Source organism: Gigantopelta aegis, chromosome 11 (assembly GCF_016097555.1).
Source record: "Gigantopelta aegis isolate Gae_Host chromosome 11, Gae_host_genome, whole genome shotgun sequence".
NCBI lineage: Eukaryota > Metazoa > Mollusca > Gastropoda > Neomphalida > Peltospiridae > Gigantopelta > Gigantopelta aegis.
Genome location: NC_054709.1, coordinates 6,377,027 through 6,396,931, shown reverse-complemented (window position 1 = coordinate 6,396,931; position 19,905 = coordinate 6,377,027). Strand labels below are relative to the sequence as shown.

General features: G+C 38.1%; 2 protein-coding genes across 2 annotated transcripts in view; one reads left to right on the top strand and one right to left on the bottom strand.

Moving 5' to 3' along the window:
* The window catches only part of LOC121385305, a 250,701-nt gene that overhangs the window by 164,418 nt on the left and 66,378 nt on the right, over window positions 1-19,905 (top strand). The window lies entirely within an intron of this gene.
* Window positions 1-19,905, bottom strand: part of LOC121385302 (leishmanolysin-like peptidase) — a 36,184-nt gene that overhangs the window by 2,452 nt on the left and 13,827 nt on the right. Inside the window, exons 6-16 of the mRNA XM_041515925.1 lie at window positions 18,498-18,603; window positions 16,253-16,353; window positions 14,329-14,446; window positions 11,972-12,079; window positions 11,390-11,466; window positions 9,334-9,444; window positions 8,439-8,571; window positions 6,486-6,575; window positions 4,812-4,881; window positions 2,081-2,211; window positions 1,261-1,416 (exon numbers count right to left, since the gene is read on the bottom strand). Coding sequence (XP_041371859.1) covers window positions 1,261-1,416; window positions 2,081-2,211; window positions 4,812-4,881; window positions 6,486-6,575; window positions 8,439-8,571; window positions 9,334-9,444; window positions 11,390-11,466; window positions 11,972-12,079; window positions 14,329-14,446; window positions 16,253-16,353; window positions 18,498-18,603 — 1,201 coding nt within the window. The remainder of the gene's footprint in view (window positions 1-1,260; window positions 1,417-2,080; window positions 2,212-4,811; window positions 4,882-6,485; window positions 6,576-8,438; window positions 8,572-9,333; window positions 9,445-11,389; window positions 11,467-11,971; window positions 12,080-14,328; window positions 14,447-16,252; window positions 16,354-18,497; window positions 18,604-19,905) is intronic.

Below are 19,905 nucleotides of genomic sequence, written 5' to 3'. Positions count from 1 at the left end.
ATTTTGGCACAAGAGAGGAAACCCGGTACATTTTTTCAATTAGTAGCAAGGGATCTTTTATATGCACCATCCCACAGACAGGATAGCACAAACCACGGCCTTTGATATACCAGTCGTGATGCACTGGCTGGAACGAGAAATAGCCCAAAGGGCCCATTGACAGGAATCGTATTTAGATATAGGGGGTCCAAAACCCATTGTTGTTTTTGAAAACAGAATTTAAACATCCTTGGCAGATAGAGGGGATAAGTTTGCATTTTTTGTGTATTCTGTAATATATAATATATTGTTTGTCCAAAAATGGGGAATGGGGGGTCACCAGGCCCCTTGCTGAATCTGCACATTAAATTGATTTTAGAGGAGTAATCATATATCTCTAGCCAGTGCACCATGACTGGTATATCAAAGGCCGTGGTATGTGTTATCATGTCTGTGGGATGGTGCATATAAAAGATCCCCTGCTACTAATGTAGCGGGTTTCTTCTCTAAGACTATATGTCAAAATTACCAAATGTTTGACCTCCACTAGCTGATGATAAATAAATCAATGTGCTCTAGTAGTGTCATTAAACAAAACAAACTTTTAATCATATATCATAATGTAATGATTTTTTTAAATGTAATTTTTAAGAAAATGGATGTTCTCCCTAACACACCTCACTTCTTCCAACACACCTCACATCTTCCTAACACATCTCACGTCTTCCTAACACACCTCACTTCTTCCTAACACACCTCACTTCTTTCTAACACACCTCACGTCTTCCTAACACACCTCACTTCTTCCTAAAGTGTTTGGCTGGAGATATAAGGAAGGAAATGGTTTATTTAACGACGCACTCAACACATTTTATTTACGGTTATATGGCGTCGGACATATGGTTAAGGACCCCACAAATATTGAGGGAAGAAACCCACTGTCGCCACTTCATGGGTTACTCTTTTCAATTAGCAGCAAGGGATCTTTTATATGCATCATCCCACAGACAGGACAGCACATACCACGGCCTTTGATATACCAGTCGTGGTGCACTGGCTAGAGCGAGAAATAGCCCAATGGGCCCACTGACGGGGATCGATCCCAAACCGACTGCGCATCAGGCGAGCGCTTTACCACTGGACTACGTCCCATCTCAGCTGGAGAAATAACTTCTCCCTGTTTTGTCAGTTTAGCCTGATCCCTGCACGCACCCAACCCAATAAGCAAAATAGCAAATGCATGCACACACAAACACCCCCATGTGGTGACGTGAGACATACCTGACACACTTCCTGGCAGTTTGGACACATGAGAGTTCCCTTGTGGAGATAACTCTGTGAAACATAGTGCACATCGATTACCTGCCCTTCTCGGTAACAGCGGTACCCGTGCCCATCAACGAAGATAGTCAGGCCAGTTTTATCACTACACTTGTACTGGGAATAAAATAGCATGTTTAATATTTGTACAATGTTACAGCAAACACAGGAAATAAAATAATAAGCAAAATGCTCAAGAAAAACATAAAAAATAATTTAATGTTTTGCCAACCATTATTTCTTTTTAGTGCACTGTCATGAACAGGTACAACTACTAACCAAGTTTCACTGACCTAGAACTTAAAAGTTTGTGAGAAACTATATATAGTCCATCCCATCCTCCTACAAAAATATTTGTTTGTAAATAACTTCAGTTTGGTTTGACGTAAGGAGAAAAGTAAGTGTTTTGGAAATAACAAAAACATACTATTTTTATGAGCAATTTAGAAAACAATTGGCTCAAAAATATATAACTTGTAGTAAATTCCATAGTATGAAAAAAAGGCATTCCCTATGGGAAGGACTAACGACAAAACTTTAATGTTAGATTTCAATGCAAGATAGTAAAATAGTGTATTAAAGCTGAACGTTGCTATTTGGAGGGTCTTATGCAGGTGCTTGGTCCTTGTAAGTTAGATCTTTCTTATATTGATATAATTCAAAATGAGTTTTAATCTAAAGTTGATCGGTTTGGGGCAAACCGATTATAACCGACGACTGATCGATTGCCACCACTAGCGTGTAATAATCTACATCTATTTACCACACAACCAATATTCACCTCGTAACATCCACTGCCGCTGTGCTGGGGACTGTCAATGGTGTAGCAGTGCTGTAGAAACCAGCGATTTGCATGATTGAAACACTTCGACTGGTTGCCATATTTCTCACCAAAAAAGTTGTTTGAAGTGCCTGCGCAATGAAATGCATTATATAAATCAGAAGTTTTTGATAGTTTTGAATTGTATACAGGGAACATTTTGTTCAGTATTGCGTCGCGATCGGCTACACAAGTCATTATATAAATCAGGAAGTCTTTGATAGTTTTAAATTGTATCGAGGGAACATTTTGTTCAGTATCGCGTCGCGATAGGCTACACACAAAGTCTCAGATATCGTTACTCTATTTTAAAACATTAAACACTAGTTGCTAAATCAATTTTCAACTGACTAGAAATATCACTAATCAAGGTTTTGATGTTCTCTGGTATCTGTCTAAAACCAAATAGTTATCCAACCTGAAAGTTTTACTAATAGCAGTTTTTTTTTTTTATGCCATTGGTTGCAGGGACTATTTTGGGGTTTTATATTTGCTGCCAAACTTACTGTTTAAAACTGGCATAAGTGAGCATTATCCCTAATTAAAACTCACAAAATTCAGCTGTGTTCTCATTATGCGATTTGTTGCACCGACTAGCTGCATGCAATTTGTCGTAGTGACTCGAATCGTATCTGTTAGAAGGAAGACATTATGTCATGAGATGAGCAAGACATAGCCCAGTGGTAAAGCGCTTGCTTGATGCGTGGTCAGTTTGGGATCGATCCCCGTCAGTGGGCCCATTGGGCTATTTCTCACTCCAGCCAGTGCACCACGACTGGTACATCAAAGGCTGTGGTATGTGCTATCCTGTCTGTGTGATGGTACATATAAAAGATCCCTTACTGCTAATCTAAAAGAGTAGCCCATTAAGTGGTGACAGCGGGTTTCCTCTCTCAATAACTGTGTGATCCTTAACCATATGTCTGACGCCATATAACCGTAAATAAAATGTGTTGAGTGCGCTGTTAAATAAAACATTTCCTTCCTTATGTCATGAGATTCCATGACGCCAAACAAGCTCGTCAGTTTAGAAAAAATTTGCAGGAAATGTAAGTGCATCAGGTGTCTAGAACTTTTAAAGAATTCACTAGCCATGGGATCAGTGATTTAAAACATTTACTAGCCACGATTAAAAATTCACTAGCCCTACTTTACTTTAAATTAATACAATTTTACTAAATAATAGTAATAATCAGATATGTCACCTACGTGTAAAGAGAGAGACAGAACTTAAAAACACTAACATTGGTGGTTTGGGGTGGGAGCAGGATATTCATCAAATATGACACCTAAAGAGGGAGAAAGAGCTTAAAAACACCAACATTGGGGGTTTGGGGTGGGGGCAGGACATTCATATTTACAAAATAGACAGCTGCAACATTTGACAAATGTTTTTCACTAGCCGTCGGGCATAGCAATAGTAGTTATTTACTAGCCCAACATTAAATATCACTAGCCATGGGAGTGGGGCTACCATAATCTAGAAGCTCTGTCGGGCATGGCAATAGTAGTTATTTACTAGCCCAACATTAAATATCACTAGCCATGGGAGTGGGGCTACCATAATTTAGAAGCTCTGTCGGGCATGGCAATAGTAGTTATTTACTAGCCCAACATTAAATATCACTAGCCATGGGAGTGGGGCTACCATAATCTAGAAGCCCTGTCGGGCATGGCAATAGTAGTTATTTACTAGCCCAACATTAAATATCACTAGCCATGGGAGTGGGGCTACCATAATCTAGAAGCTCTGTCGGGCATGGCAATAGTAGTTATTTACTAGCCCAACATTAAATATCACTAGCCATGGGAGTGGGGCTACCATAATCTAGAAGCTCTGTCGGGCATGGCAATAGTAGTTATTTACTAGCCCAACATTAAATATCACTAGCCATGGGAGTGGGGCTACCATAATCTAGAAGCCCTGTCAGGCATGGCAATAGTAGTTATTTACTAGCCCAACATTGAATATCACTAGCCATGGTAGTGGGGCTACCATAATCTAGAAGCCCTGTCAGGCATGGCAATAGTAGTTATTTACTAGCCCAACATTGAATATCACTAGCCATGGGAGTCGGGCTACCATAATCTAGATGCACTGGTGCATACACATTTTCCCTATAATAAAGAAACCATGAATGGACACAATTTTCTGATGTAAGACAATAATACGTTTTATGAGTTTTGAAATGTTAACTTTATAAACCAATAAAAACCCCGCGAGGTAACAGAAATGAACAGATGAACTTTAATGTTATTTGATTGGCTGAGAGCTTATGATTTGTCGTGAGAAATAGGACATGTTCTAATCGGTACGACTCACAGTACGATTCGATCTCATGCGACAAGTCACTGAGGAATAAGTTTTATTGTGAGAAATAAATAATGTTCGAATCAGTACGACTCCAACACTAAATGTCGTATAAGACTAAAGTCGTTCCGATTTAGGCATTCTCACAGTGTGATTCGATCTCATGCGACATGTCACTGAGGCGTAAATTTTGTTGTGAGAAATAGAACATGTTCTAATCAGTACAACTCAAAACACTACATGTTGTATAAGACTGAAGTCGTTCCAATTTAGACATTCTCACAGTATGATCTAATAACATTTGACAAGTCGGTGCGACTAATGCAATAATGAGAACGCCCCTTTAGTTAACAAATTCTGAAGTTTGAGCCCTGTACACACCAATACTGTTCTCCTGGTGTCTGCAGCTTGAACCCCGCAACACTTCGTCATGATTCGTCCACGAAAACTCCTGTAACAAATCAACACATACCAAGTCAATCATAGAAGAGAAACAAAACAATAAAAAGTGCCAAAATCAACCTAAACATTTTCGAATGGCGAAATATCAAAAACTCATGAGGTTCTGTTCGTTCAAAAAACAACAAAAAAAAAAGAGGGAAAAAAAACCCAATCTGTTTTGGAAAATGAAATACATGTATACATGTGTCAAGTACAGCAGTAATAATAAATTTCATAAGTTTTAAAATATTTTACTGCCTCAACATATTAATTTAAAGACACCATCATGGACTGGCAAGTTTCGTTTTTGTCTATCACAGAACTAAAAATAAATAAAAATTACATTCACTTAAAGGGACACACCTTAGTTATGGCTAGTTGTTAACCATTACGGCGTTGTTTTTCGCTATTAAACCAATTTTTTCCACAAATAAAATTGCACTTTACTTACCGTTTATTATTTAGAATATACATTTCCATTCACCTGAAGTGTTTTTTGGTAATCCTGGTAATCCTGGTGTTTGTAATACCACAAAATACATTTTTCGTATTTCTGAAAAACGGACTCACGTTTGAGAAAAAAATGTTGAGCAGACAAGGTGTAATCTATTTTTAGATGGGATATTTCCATTTCAATGACACAGACGTTGGTATACCACGTGACCGTTATCATTTTGGTTCGGTTTGTTTTCTCGTGCACGGTTCACGCAATCAACATCCGATTTGTTGTTGTTCATTTGTGAGATTTTTCTTCACAGTTCGTGAACATTTTCAGTAACAATAAAGTTCAGACAAGTAAGTAACTCAATACAAAACGTTACAAACCCTTAAAACCAATAATCAAGTCCTACGATATCTGGAGAGGGGATACAACCAGGACAGAACAGTTGGAACATGTCCAGGAGAGGTGAAAAGAATGCACCCCAAGTCTGTGAAATTTGTCGTGACGTAGGCATTGTTGTGCTTTGAGCGACATCTACCGGTGACATCAGAATACAAACTTTCAAAATTATTTCAAGCAATTGGGACATGGGGATTCCCATGGTATTTATCGATGTAAAACCTGCTTTTTCACTCCATTTGATAAAAACGTGATCTAAGTGTGTTACAGGTTTGTAGATTAACCAAATTATAATTTATTTTCGCTGGATGGAACTAGGGTGTGCAGCTTTAAGACACTAAATTACTAAATATTGCATCTACATGTGTATGGTACCAACCAACACATTTTCATTAATCTATAGCAAATTTTTTTTTTTTTTTTATGAAACCTCTGAGAGAACTGTTAATTTAAAAACCACATATCTCACGTATCCACTTACCTGAAGAAAGGGACAGAACTCTGTCAAATAAAAACATCTCAAGTATCTACTTACCTGAAGGAAGGGAGAGAACTCTGTTAATTTAAAACACACATATCTCATGTATCCACTTACCTGAAGAAAAGGAGAGAACTCTGTTAATTAAAAACACACATATCTGACATGTTCACTTCCTTGAAGAGTGTAGTCAGGGAGATAACCACAATATTATTTTGTAACATTAGTTCCAGCGTAGCATTTTAGATTTTAACTATGTTAATTTAAAACATACATATCTCATGTATCCACTCACCTGAAGAAAGGGACAGAAATCTGCCAATTGGACGGATCCACCGAACCGGTTTACTTCGGAACTGGAAACGCCTTCCAGTGAGGTGAAATACTGAAATCAAACAGCTTTCCAGTAAGTACAGTTGCCTCCAGGTTAAGCCATCGTACATAAGGCTGGTGGGTACAGGGTCCACAGCCCGTTACCAGCTCCCACTCAAAGAGTAAATTTTAACAACTCAATGGGTAAGTGTATGACCACTACACCTTCATCTCTCTCACTAACAACTAACCCACTATCCTGGACAGAGAGCCCAGATAGACGAGGTGTGTGCCTAGGGCAGAGTGCTTGAACCTTAATTGGATATAAGCACGAAAACAAGTTGAAATAAAATTTTCAGTATAACTCTGTTACATTAAATCCTAGTTGCTGATCCATTTTTAAGCTGATAGCAAAACATTCCCGGACTGATTACAAATATTCAGTTTTAAGTTTGTTTTGTTTCCCAACACCACTAGAGCACATTGAATTATTAATCGTTGACTACTGGATGTCAAACATTTCGTAATTTTAACATAGATGGCCTTAGAGAGCAAACCATCAGTAGCAAAAGATCTTTTATAAATGCACCATCCCACAGACAGGATAGCACATACCACAGCCTTTGATATACCAGTCGTCGTGCACAGGCTGGAATGAGAAATAGCCCAATGGGCCCACCGACTGCATGTATAAATTAACGGAACACTCTTGATATGAAACCGGCCTCGGTGGCGTCGTGGTTAGGCCATTGGTCTACAGGCTGGTAGGTACTGGGTTCGGATCCCAGTCGAGGCATGGGATTTTTAATCCAGATACCGACTCCGAACCCTGAGTGAGTGCTCCGCACGGCTCAATGGGTAGATGTAAACCACTTGCACCGACCAGTGATCCATAACTGGTTCAACAAAGGCCATGGTTTGTGCTATCCTGCCTGTGGGAAGCGCAAATAAAAGATCCCTTGCTGCTAATCGGAAGAGTAGCCCATGTAGTGGCGACAGCAGGTTTCCTCTTAGAATCTGTGTGGTCCTTAACCATATGTCTGATGCCATATAACCGTAAATAAAATGTGTTGAGTGCATCGTTAAATAAAACATTTCTTTCTTTTTCTTGGTATGAAGAAACACAGAACACAGAATATAAAGTGAAATCAATTGAGTAAATGAATCCTGCATATTATATACATGTATTCAACATCCGAAATAGACCAATGGGCCCACAACCGTCACAGTCTGTTTTGTTTAATGACACCACTAGAGCACATTGATTAATTAATCATCGGCTATTGGGTGTCAAACATTTGGTAATTCTGACTCGTAGTCAACAGAACTAAATCAGTTTAACACCACCAACTTGGATTGATCCTAAATTGACAGCACATCAGGCGAGCGCTGTACTACTAGACTACATCTCGCCATCCCCCCCCCCCCCCCCCCCCCCCCCACACACACACACACACTAGTGGGCTGGACTTAGCTCAGCTGGTTGAGTGCTCGGTTGAGGTGCTTGCGTCGCAGGATCGAACCACCTCGGTGGATCCATTCAATTGATTGGGGTTTTTTTCTCATCCCAACCAGTGCACCATAAATGGACAAAGGCCGTGGTATGAGCTTTCCTGTCTGTGGGAAAGTGCATATAAAATATCCCTTGCTTCATAAAGAAAAATGTAGCGGGTTTCTTCTGATGAGGACGAGTCAGAATTACCAAATGTTTGACATCCAATAGCTGATGATTAATAAATCAATGTGCTCCAGTGATGTCGCTAAACAAAATCCTACCTACAACTTGCCTTTTGACTTCAGGACAATTAAAGAACAATTAATTTATTTTTTTTTAAATGAAGGAAATGTTTTATTTAACGACGTACTCAACACATTTTATTTACGATTATATGGCGTCCAAAAAAAAAAGAAAAAAGAAATCCCTTTTCAAACTCACCTGATATCCCGGCTCGAGGGGTTTGGTGTACTCCACAAGATTACACAGTGCGACCGAGTGTCGGTTATTACTGCAATCCGTCCACAGCTGACCTCGCTTGACCCGCTCACAATACGGGTAGATGTCTTCACCTCTGTAAAGACAAACATTTACATGTACATGATGCCACTAGAGCACATTGATTTTTTATCTTATCATCGGCTATTGGACGTCAAACATATGGTCATTCTGACACTGGGTTTTTTATAGAGGAAACCTGCTGTCACCACATAGGCTACTCTTTTATGACAGGCAGCAAGGGATCTTTTATTTGCACTTCCCACAGGTAGGATTGCACAAACCATGGCCTTTGTTGAACCAGTTATGGATCACTGGTCAGTGCAAGTGGTTTACACCTACCCATTGAGCCTTGCGGAGCACTCACTCAGGGTTTGGAGTCGGTATCTGGATTAAAAATCCCATGCCTCGACTGGGATCCGAACCCAGTACCTACCAGCCTGTAGACCAATGGCCTAACCACAACGCCGGTACTACTAGAATACAGTGTTGGGAATTTATTATCGTAATGTGTCAGTTATTATCATATCAACATTATAAACTATGCTGAACAACAAAAGAACCACAAACATGAATTTAGCTTTCTGTGATTTATTTAATGTTAATTTATTCCCCCAAAAAAGATTCTGAAGTGTGTACGGTTTTGTGTTAGTGTAATAAAACAGCATTCAGGAATAGCATTCAAACATGATGTCGAATTCCTAACATCCAAAATAAGGTATGGCCGCTTTGATCAAAAGCATATGAGTAGAGCACTGCAGTAATTTTGCTACCATTAAATTCAAGCCCTGTGTATGTAAGAGAGAAGACAAATTAAAAATACAACCCAAAAACCCACCTTTTCTGCTTCATTTCTATCCAGTCGTAACAACTTTTCCTCACGAAGTCACACCCGAGGTTCTTGGCCCACTCATACAATTCAGCTCGCTCGTAGTTAGCCTTGTACCACCTGAAATCAGTCACCTGTTGTTTAATTTTCAACACACTTTAGCTTTATGCAAATGATATAAAAAAAAGAAGAAAGAAATGTTTTATTTAACGACGCACTCAACACATTTTATTTATGGTTATATGGTGTCAGACATATGGTTAAGGACCACATAGATTTTGAGAGAAAACCCGCTGTCGCCACTACATGGGCTACTCTTTCCGATTAGCAGCTAGGGATCTTTTATTTGCGCTTCCCACAGGCAGGATAGCACAAATCATGGTCTTTGTTGAACCAGTTATGGATCACTGGTCGATGCAAGTGGTTTACACCTACTCACTGAGCCTTGCGAAGCACTCACTCAGGGTTTGGAGTCGGTACCTGGATTAAAAATCCCATGCCTTGACTGGGATCCGAAACCCAGTACCTACCAGCCTGTAGACCGATGGCCTAACCACGACGCCACCGAGGCCGGTCAAATGATATAATTTCTAAATGTTGAAATTCTACAATAAAATATCTCCCAGAAGCAAAGTCAAAGTTGAAACTACAATATTTCATTCTTTTCACATTTATTTGTAACAAATAACTATGAATTAACCGATCCCATGCATAATCTTTCCATAATTAACTCTAGAATAATAATTTAAAAAATGTTTGTACTGGACGACAAGAGGGGTTTCATGAATAATGTGTGGCTAAATATAGCATGGCCACCATTTTTATTTCTTTTGTCAGATGACCACAAAGAATTCTGGGTAAACTTAGTGTGTTGAATGTGTACACATAAAACAGTGATGCAGTGTTCAAGATTAAACATTTTGGGCAGCATCCCATTTGGATACTAACATTTCAAAATCTGGTATCCCACCTGAGAATTTAGTATCCCGGCAAAATATCCGCCCGGTCCCACCCACCTTCATTCATTCCATATATAAGCCCCATCAAAAAAGGAGGGGGTACCGGGCAGATATTTTTCTCACCGCTATTGCTCCAGAGTTGGGGGAGATGTTGTTCCGGCATAGTATTAGACTGGGTACGAGCTCGAAAATATTGTTACTTAACTTCACCAGTAAATGACGACTTTCATTGTTTCAGAGAAAAAAAAAAAAAACAGGATTAAAAAAAACCCCAACATTATATGGTATCCTGGTGGGATACTGGGTTCTTGAAGTTTGGTATCCAAAAGTAAATTCTGGTATCCCCGGGATATCGGGTTACCATTAATCTCGAACACTGTGATGTCACTAGTTAATGTGTGTGACACACTCAAGATTCAACCCTAAAGTTAAAACAATTCTACTAATAAATAGATTTATTTAATTGTAATTTTTTAAGGCATATAGCTGAAATGATAAACTTTATGTTTCAAAGCAGAAATTAATAAATATTTTCGGTGGGACCCGCCATTATTGCAACTTTGACATAGCATCTTTAATGCATTTTCCCACATATGTAATAATATTCCCAACAGAAACCCAAAGAAGTACTAACTAACGACCGTCGGTAGTAAGGGAGCATAGTAGGAGGTTTCAAGTGCCTCTTAACAATGCCAGAAGCACATGTAACTACTGAACACTCTCCGAAGTGGTCAGACTAAGCCCACAGCTAAAAGCTGATGAGGAGTGGCAGGTGTGTGCTATGGATAGCCACAAAAGACAAGCACCTGTCACGGTTGGATAGACAAGTCCACCGAACAAGTACATTTAGAAATCTATTTGTCTGCCAATATTTTCACTTGTCCAACTAAATGGGTTTTTTTTTATTCAAGTGCAAGAAATATGTTTTTGATTGCTCAAAATGAAATTGTATTGAATATTTTCACTTATCCCACTGGACAACCACCGAGTTACATAGAGCTTGTCCAAACAGATTTTCACTTGTCAGGACAAACGGACAAGTGGTTATTTCAAACACAGCTATAGTCCCTTCCAGTTGAAATGGTAATGGACAAGTAAAAACATACCCAGTATCCTCCATCATGGCTAGTGTTATTCTCGATATGACAGAGTTCTGCGTGTATGTGCCCGTCATAGCTTCATTCTAGAGGTAAAATAAACAAAAAAAACATTCTAAAGTAAAATGAATTTATCCTGCAACCACGGTTTCTACTGGCAGATTATGATGACCAATAAACATAAACGTATACTAACAGTTTAAGACGTCTGACATGCATACATGTAGATACAATGCAAAATTGTTCATTTGATATCTACATGTAGGCCATCAACAATGTTGCTGAAATAACATAATAAATAATAGCTTTTCTCATTAATTGTTATGGACTGCAGGATAAAAATAGTAACTAGTTAATGACGTAGGATGTCGACCGTTTTCCTCTTTCTCTAAACTGTTGTTTAAATCCTAACCATATCCTTGACACATTTAAAAAACAAAAATGCATAAAATAAATAAATGTAATGACTGTTAATGAATTTTGTTGAGTGTCCTTAAGTTTAAATACATACCACAATGTCGACACATATTTTAAAAAAATTTAAAAATTAAATCTAATGGTTGTTAATTAATTTTATTGAGTATACATTACTTCAAAGATCCTCTTCTCCCAGTGTGTTAAAGCAGTTCCGTCCACCCCCTGGTCTTCCAGTTCGGCCCCCTCCAGATCCGAGCAGTTGAAGTGCACTCTTACCTCAGCCTAGTAACAAGGGAAAGAAGGGGTATCGTGATATACCTACCTACCTCACGATACAATACGTATCACGATACAAAACCCATCTATATGATATATATCATGAAGCCTTATTCAATGTCTTTTCCCCGTAAAACAAGAAGTTGAAGCTTGGGTGATATATTTTAAAAATAAGAAATACAAATTATAAAAGTGAATCACTGATTAAACACAGTTTTAATGTGGAAACACCACATCATAGACATATTGACATAATCGGGCACATATTCTCTGTCCACTTCACTGGGGTTTTTTTTCTTGAAGGAAGTACCTTGTCAATAAGTACAAATCCATATGAAATGGTAATTGATAAATTGATACGAAATTAAAATATGAATCGATGCATGGTCAAAATATGAATCAATACACAAGCAAAGGTATATTGTACTGTCAGCAGTGGTATCATGATACACTGATTAATTGAAACACTTTTTATTGCTTTAAAAAAAACATAAAAATGGATTAGGCACAAGTTATACAACTTACTAGGCCTTCTCCATAATACATACATGTCACAACAGTAACATATTTATGCAATTTAAATATGAACAGAAATAAATATTATTGAAAGAGAGAAGGAATGAAACAGAGAAAAGATGCAATAAAGTTATCTATGTGTTTGATAATTAGACAGCAGGTTTGCTAAAAGAAAAAACAAACAATACATTGTAAAGATTACATGTATGTTACTTTGTAATGGTGTAAACAAAAAAATCCCCAAAATATCAATCAGTGTATTGGTGTAGAAATCGATCACTGGATGTAACGTACAAGTTAACCTGAAACCGACTTGTCTGTGACGCACAAGTTAACCTGGAATTGACTTGTCTGTGATGCACAAGTTAACCTGAAACCGACTTGTCTGTGACGCACAAGTTAACCTGGAATTGACTTGTCTGTGATGCACAAGTTAACCTGAAACCGACTTGTCTGTGACGCACAAGTTAACCTGGAATTGACTTGTCTGTGATACACAAGTTAACCTGAAACCGACTTGTCTGTGACGCACAGTTTTGACACACAAAACTGACTTGTCTGTGACACACAAGTTAACCTTGACTTGTCTGTGACAAGTTAACCTGAAACCGACTTGTCTGTGACGCACAAGTTAACCTGAAACCGACTTGTCTGTGACGCACAAGTTAACCTGGAATTGACTTGTCTGTGACGCACAAGTTAACCTGAAACTGACTTGACTGTGACACACAAGTTAACCTGAAACCGACTTGTCTGTGACGCACAAGTTCACCTGAAACCGACTTGTCTGTGACGCACAAGTTAACCTGGAATTGACTTGTCTGTGATACACAAGTTAACCTGAAACCAACTTGTCTGTGACGCACAAGTTAACCTGAAACTGACTTGTCTGTGACACACAAGTTAACCTGGAATTGACTTGTCTGTGACGCACAAGTTAACCTGAAACCGACTTGTCTGTGATGCACAAGTTAACCTGGAATTGACTTGTCTGTGACGCACAAGTTAACCTGGAATTGACTTGTCTGTGATGCACAAGTTAACTTTAAGCGCTAGGGATGTACATAGGTTTTAGTTGGAAAAAGCATGTACATTTATTTTCAACCATGTTTTCTGAAGATATGTAAGAAATAGAATACTACATTTGTGTGTCAGATACCGTTTATCTTACAACACATTGTTTAAAAATATAGCCAACACGCTTTTTGCTTGTTGGATATGTTTTTAAACAACACATTGTAAGATAAACGGTATCTAATGGCCGCTCATGTAGTAGTCCCTATTCGTAACATGACCTGAGCCAAATTTGACTCATTTACAAAATTTTCAATTATTTTGATTATTTATACGATTAATTTTAAAGGCATATTGTCACAGACCACTGACCTATTTAATGGATAAAGACCACAAACATTTCGAAAACTGCTAAAGCAATACATATCCTCTAATGACCCCACAAATATTCGATGAATATATCTTTTATTAAAAAAAAAAATGGGTACATGCCCAAGAAAAAAATATTCCCCGCTTCATATCTTAAGGCATTGTGAAAATAAAGTCTAGAAACATTATATGCGTGACACACAAACAGATAGACAGACAGATTAATTGCTGGACAGACAGAAATATGGACATGAAACCTACATAGTCCCATTTTGGTTGGACCGGTAGTGGTTTAATAACCTATATCATTAACCTGCTACTCTCTTCATAGCCGAACAGTGATTTCACAAGCTCACCTTAACTTTGGGTGTGGCCATAACCGTAATGACTTTGGTGATGGCGCCAGTGCGCAGTTTCCAGTCGTTCCTGTAGACGGTTTTCACAACGCTCTCACTCCACTGGTACATGCTCAGTCTGAAAGACAGGAAGAAACAAACTTTTAGTTCAATCAACCAGGAGAAAGAAAGGCAAGGAAGGAAATGTTTTATTTAACAACGCACTCAACACATTTTATTTACGGTTATATGGCATCAGACATATGGTTAAGGACCACACAGATATTGAGAGGAAGGAACTATTTTATTTTTAACAATGCACTCAACACATTTTATTTACGGTTATATGGCGTCAGACATATGGTTAAGGACCACAGACTTTGAGAAAGGAAACCCGCTGCTGCCTCTTCATAGGCTACTCTTATTTGATTAGCAGCAAGGGATTTATTATATGCACCATCCCACAGACAAGATAGCACATACCACGGTCTTTGATATACCAGTTGTGGTGCACTGGATGGAGCGAAAAATAGCCCAATGGGCTGACCGATGGGGATCGATCCCAAACCGACCGCGCATCAAGCGAGTGCTTTACCACTGGGCTACGCCCCCCCCCCCACAGTAGAAAGGTGCCAGAAAGCTGTGCTAGAAAACATTGGTATTGGACTCTTCGTTTAGGAGGTAGATGGCCATTGCTACCTGTTCATCACGTCATTCCATAACCAAAGGTAGAACACAAATTGGATAGAATTACTTCTAATATAACTAAATGAGACATGGAAACGCACAGACTTAAGACTGGGGAAGATGATATCATTTAACGAAAAGACGTCATGTGATGGTCATTTGATTTAGCCTTATATCAATGAAACTTTGCATTCCTATGTCACACATCTACCAAGAATGACGTTTACACAAACAATACTAAAAAGGATAAACAAAGTATTAAAATAAGTATTTTATTAACTTATTTGGCTAACCTTAATTATAAGAAATGACAAGTATTTTTGAAAATATGAATTGAAAGAATCATGGGTTTTGAATGACGACCTCCACAGAATTATACTGTGTGACCCAGTTGATCAGAGGTTGAGACATCTCAAAAGATGTATTTAAGGATTGTCTATTAGTTCTTGTATGTTCATCTGGGTATGAATAAAAATAAAATCATCCACAAACTGTGTGAATCGGCAAAGAAGTTCTCACAGACGTTTGCGAATGATTTTTTTTTGTGGGGGGGGGGGTGGGTGTTCGGCCCTTCATACCCAGATGAACATAAAAGAAATAACAGACAATATTTATAATTAAATATGAATCGTATCAATAATAACACTAAAAGTGCATATTTTATTTTGAATTATTTTTCGGTTCTCAAACAATAACGCTCAGTAAAAGAAAAAAAAAGAAAGAAATGTTTTATTTAACGATGCACTCAACACATTTTATTTACGGTTATATGGCGTCAGACATATGGTTAAGGATCACACAGATTTTGAGAGGAAACCCACTGTCGCCTCCGATTAGCAGCAAGGGATCTTTTATTTGTGCTTCCCACAGACAGGATAGCACAAACCATGGCCTTTGTTGAACCAGTTATGGATCACTGGTCGGTGCAAGTGGTTTACACCTACCCACTGAGCCTTGCGGAGCACTCACTCAGGGTTTGGAGTCGGTATCTGGATTAAAAATCCCATGCCTCGACTGGGATCCAAACCCAGTGCCTGTAGACTGATGGCCTAACCATGACGCCAGTCGAAAATTTTATTAATTCACATAATGGGAGATGAATAATATCCCAAGAGTATCTTCGTCAACGCGGAGTACTAAAGTAACATACTACACGAGCGGCCATTGGATACCATTTATCTTACAAGTTTTTCAAAACGTATCTGAAGAGTGAAAACACTGAGATGTTAATACTAGGTGGTTAGTTAATAATACCTACTGTTTATTGAACTGTCGAGGTTTGTTGGACAGTGGGTTTCTTTCTGTCCGTGGATTGCCATTCTCGTCCCGGTAGAAGGCGTACAGGCCAGCTGTAAAGCCCTGAAAACACAAAAATAAAGATCTTTATTTAAAGGTTAACTTTAAAATAAAGTTAAAACCAGACATAAAAATGTTTTGCCAAGTCATGGCAGGGCTCGAACTTAAGAATTTGTCTCCCACGGCAATTTTTAAAAGAATTGCAAAGGGTGAAACAGTCCACCGATGGCAATTTTGAGCCTGCCTATGGCAATTTGCAGAAAATAAACCTGACTCAAAGGCTATCTTGTTGTTTGTAGACATCTTTTAAATGTGCCAATGTTAAATATTGGCAGATAATGTACACCAGGTGTATACATTTCGCCACTGTTGAGGATGCTCTCTACCTACGGCAATTTATATCTCAATGACGGCAACTGCCATCGGTGCCGCCGTTAAGTTCGAGCCCTGCATGGTCAAATATCACAAGATGACATTACGTATGTTTTCATTTCCAACAAAGGCTATTTTAGTTTTTTTCTAATCAACATGTGACTGATTGTGCAAATGTGTATCTACATGTATAATAAATATACAGAACTTCGCATATGTTGTTTTCGCTTACCATTCATTGCACAAGTTTATTATGTGCAAGAATATATACCATGAGACCGCTACAGGGTCTCGTGGTATGTTCTTTTGCAAAATAAACGAGTGCAATAAAAAGGAAGCAAAAACAACGTACTTGAAGTTGTGTATTTATTACATACCTTCTTTTATGTTTTATAAAAACATTTTTTAATTTAACGTCATAACAACATCTATGATCAAAACTTCTTTCATGGATTTACTTAACGTTAAGAATCTTAATCTGCGGCAACCTTGTGTAATGTTTCAAATATGATGTGGAACTGGATCTTTAACAGTACATTATAAAGCAAGGGGTGGGAAAAGCCATTTTTTCCTGGTCTGGGACCGATTCTCGATCTCCGAGACCAAAATAATGTTTTAAAACGTGTGTTTGCCAGTCCCACTTTTGTCATTCTTGTCTGTCCGAAGCATCTGTCCATTTCTATTATTGGCACAAATTCCTATCCGTCAAGTGAACCGGCTTGCCCAGACATCGGTATCTTGTGCATGATTTAAAATAATAAATAAATAGTGGTAAATATAGCTGGTGTTTCAGACATCTGTGATTTCAGTCTGCCTAAGTATATATCGCCAGTCACTGAAGTCGGACCTACAGTAGTGTCAATCCACTGCCACTAGGCTAGACATTTGTCAAAGTCACTGAGGCCGTCAAGAGATTAAACAGACGTAAACAAAAACATCATTCTTGGTGAGAGCCATCAGGGTATTACACTCCAATTAAAACAAAGGACCCTGAGTTTGCAACTGGTTACAATCAACACCTGTCAACACCTGTGTACGGAGCTTTGTCGGGTCGAGTGTCCTAGTCCGAAGCAAGAGGTTTTTGTGCAATACAAACTGCTTGAAAGAACATAAAATATACTGAATTAATCTATAAATGTATTTACTGTTGACTGTTCAATGTAGTGTATCCAATAATTATAAAGGATGTTAAAATTAACAAAAGGTTTCCACCTTTTTTGTTAACAAGTGGGAGTGAGCAGAACAGCTACATGTACTGGTTATCTTTAAAGCCAGTAGAGGTCAAACATGTGCTAGCTCAGGTTGTCAAATGCTTCAACGGTGCCATCTTTTATTAATTTTCAGGACACAGTACTGAATACTCGTACTTTTTATACATATATGGGAATTAAAATTACGAACTTTTATTCCTTTTTTATATTATTTATTCCATTATGTAAAATATATACAATTTGTGGGGTTTTTTTCACTGATTGTTTCATGTTTTCATGTCTATCGTTTCGTTTTCATGATTCAAGATAAAACTATACAAACGTCACTATGATTTTTGTAAAAACTATTTGGCAAATATCGTCTTTTAAATGTTATTTTTTTTATTCCTTTCTCTCTCCCCCCCCCCCCCCCCCCCCCCCCGGTAGTGATGACATCGAGTGGGACCGATTGACAATTTTATTTTCCCCCACCCCTGTTATAAAGATATACACAACATTTTAGCTTAATATCTTGAGACATTGTGAAAAAAGAGCATCTGGAAAACTATATGCAGAAAACTATATGTGGGACAGACAGACAGATGGATGGTGACTAATAAAAAAAGAACAAAAAACAGCCCTTACCAAAGCATGAAGGATTTCATGTTTCATCGTAGACAGGAGTTGAAGCTGTTCAAGTCTATCCATGGATATCGACTGAGGGCAGATGCTAAAATAGCCAGCAACCGGCCTATCAAAACAAACAAGAATGCAACAGAATGAAACATCCCATCTACCAAAAAACGATTTGATGAAAAAAAGAAAAGAAATCTGTAATGTTATATTCATGATTAATAAACTGAGTCTATCGGAAACAACCGATTCTCTGACCCATCACAACACAGAAGACCGATAATGTATGATCAAGCAAACCTTCCCAACCAGTGCTTCAGGACTGGTGTATCAAGGTTTATGGTATATGCTGTCCTGCATGTGGTAAAGTACATACAAAAGATCCCTTTCTGCTTAATATGAAGACCATGTGTTGGAATCGGTCTGATTATTTACCCCAAGACACCCCAAGATACCCCAAAACACCACCAAGACACTACCAAGATACCCCAAGACTCCATAAATATTTCTAAAAATGAATTAAAATGTACCATTTTATAAAATATTTAGTGAAAAATGAAGTAAAAGAATTAATTTTAAGCCTTAATGACAGCTGATTGCTAAGGGAGATAATAGATTATTTACCCCAAGACAACGCAAGATAACCCCAAGACACCGCCTATTTACCCCAAGACACATACGATACCCCCAAAACATACACAATACCCCATATACCCTCCAGGCTTTAAAATGTATATAATTTTTTTATTTTTAAAAGAGGTACATGTTTTCTTGCTGTTGTTGGTTTTTATATATATATATATATATATATATATATATATATATATATATATATATATATATATATATATATATATATATACCAAAGTAGTCAATTATCTCCCTTAGCAATTGGCTGTCATTAAGGCTTAAAATTAATTCTTTTACATCATTTTCCACTAAATATTTTATAAAATAGTAAATTTTAATTCATTTTAAAAATATTTACATAGTCTTGGGGTATCTTGGTGGTGTCTTGTAGTGTCTTGGGGTCTCTTGGGGTATCTTTGGGTATCTTGGGGTAAATAGTCAGACCCTGTCGGAATCATCAAATGTTTGACATCCTACAGCCGAAGATGAATAAATCAATGTGTTCTAGTTGTGCTGTTAAACAACACAAACTTTAAATTTTCTCTCCTGCTGTCTAGAACTCTCCTGCCTGTTACAACTCACATGTCACAACTCACGAATCCTGTATAATTCAACTGTGGACTTGATGGCTGTAGGCTGTAGGCGTAGGCGGTGCCACCAGTGGGCCAGGATTTGTTCACCTTTCGTGAACACCTGATATCATCACTGGTTTTACAATGATTCATGAGCGCATGCCATCACAGCTGTATATATTCCATTGAGTTCTATCCTGTACAAGTTTGGGTTTTCT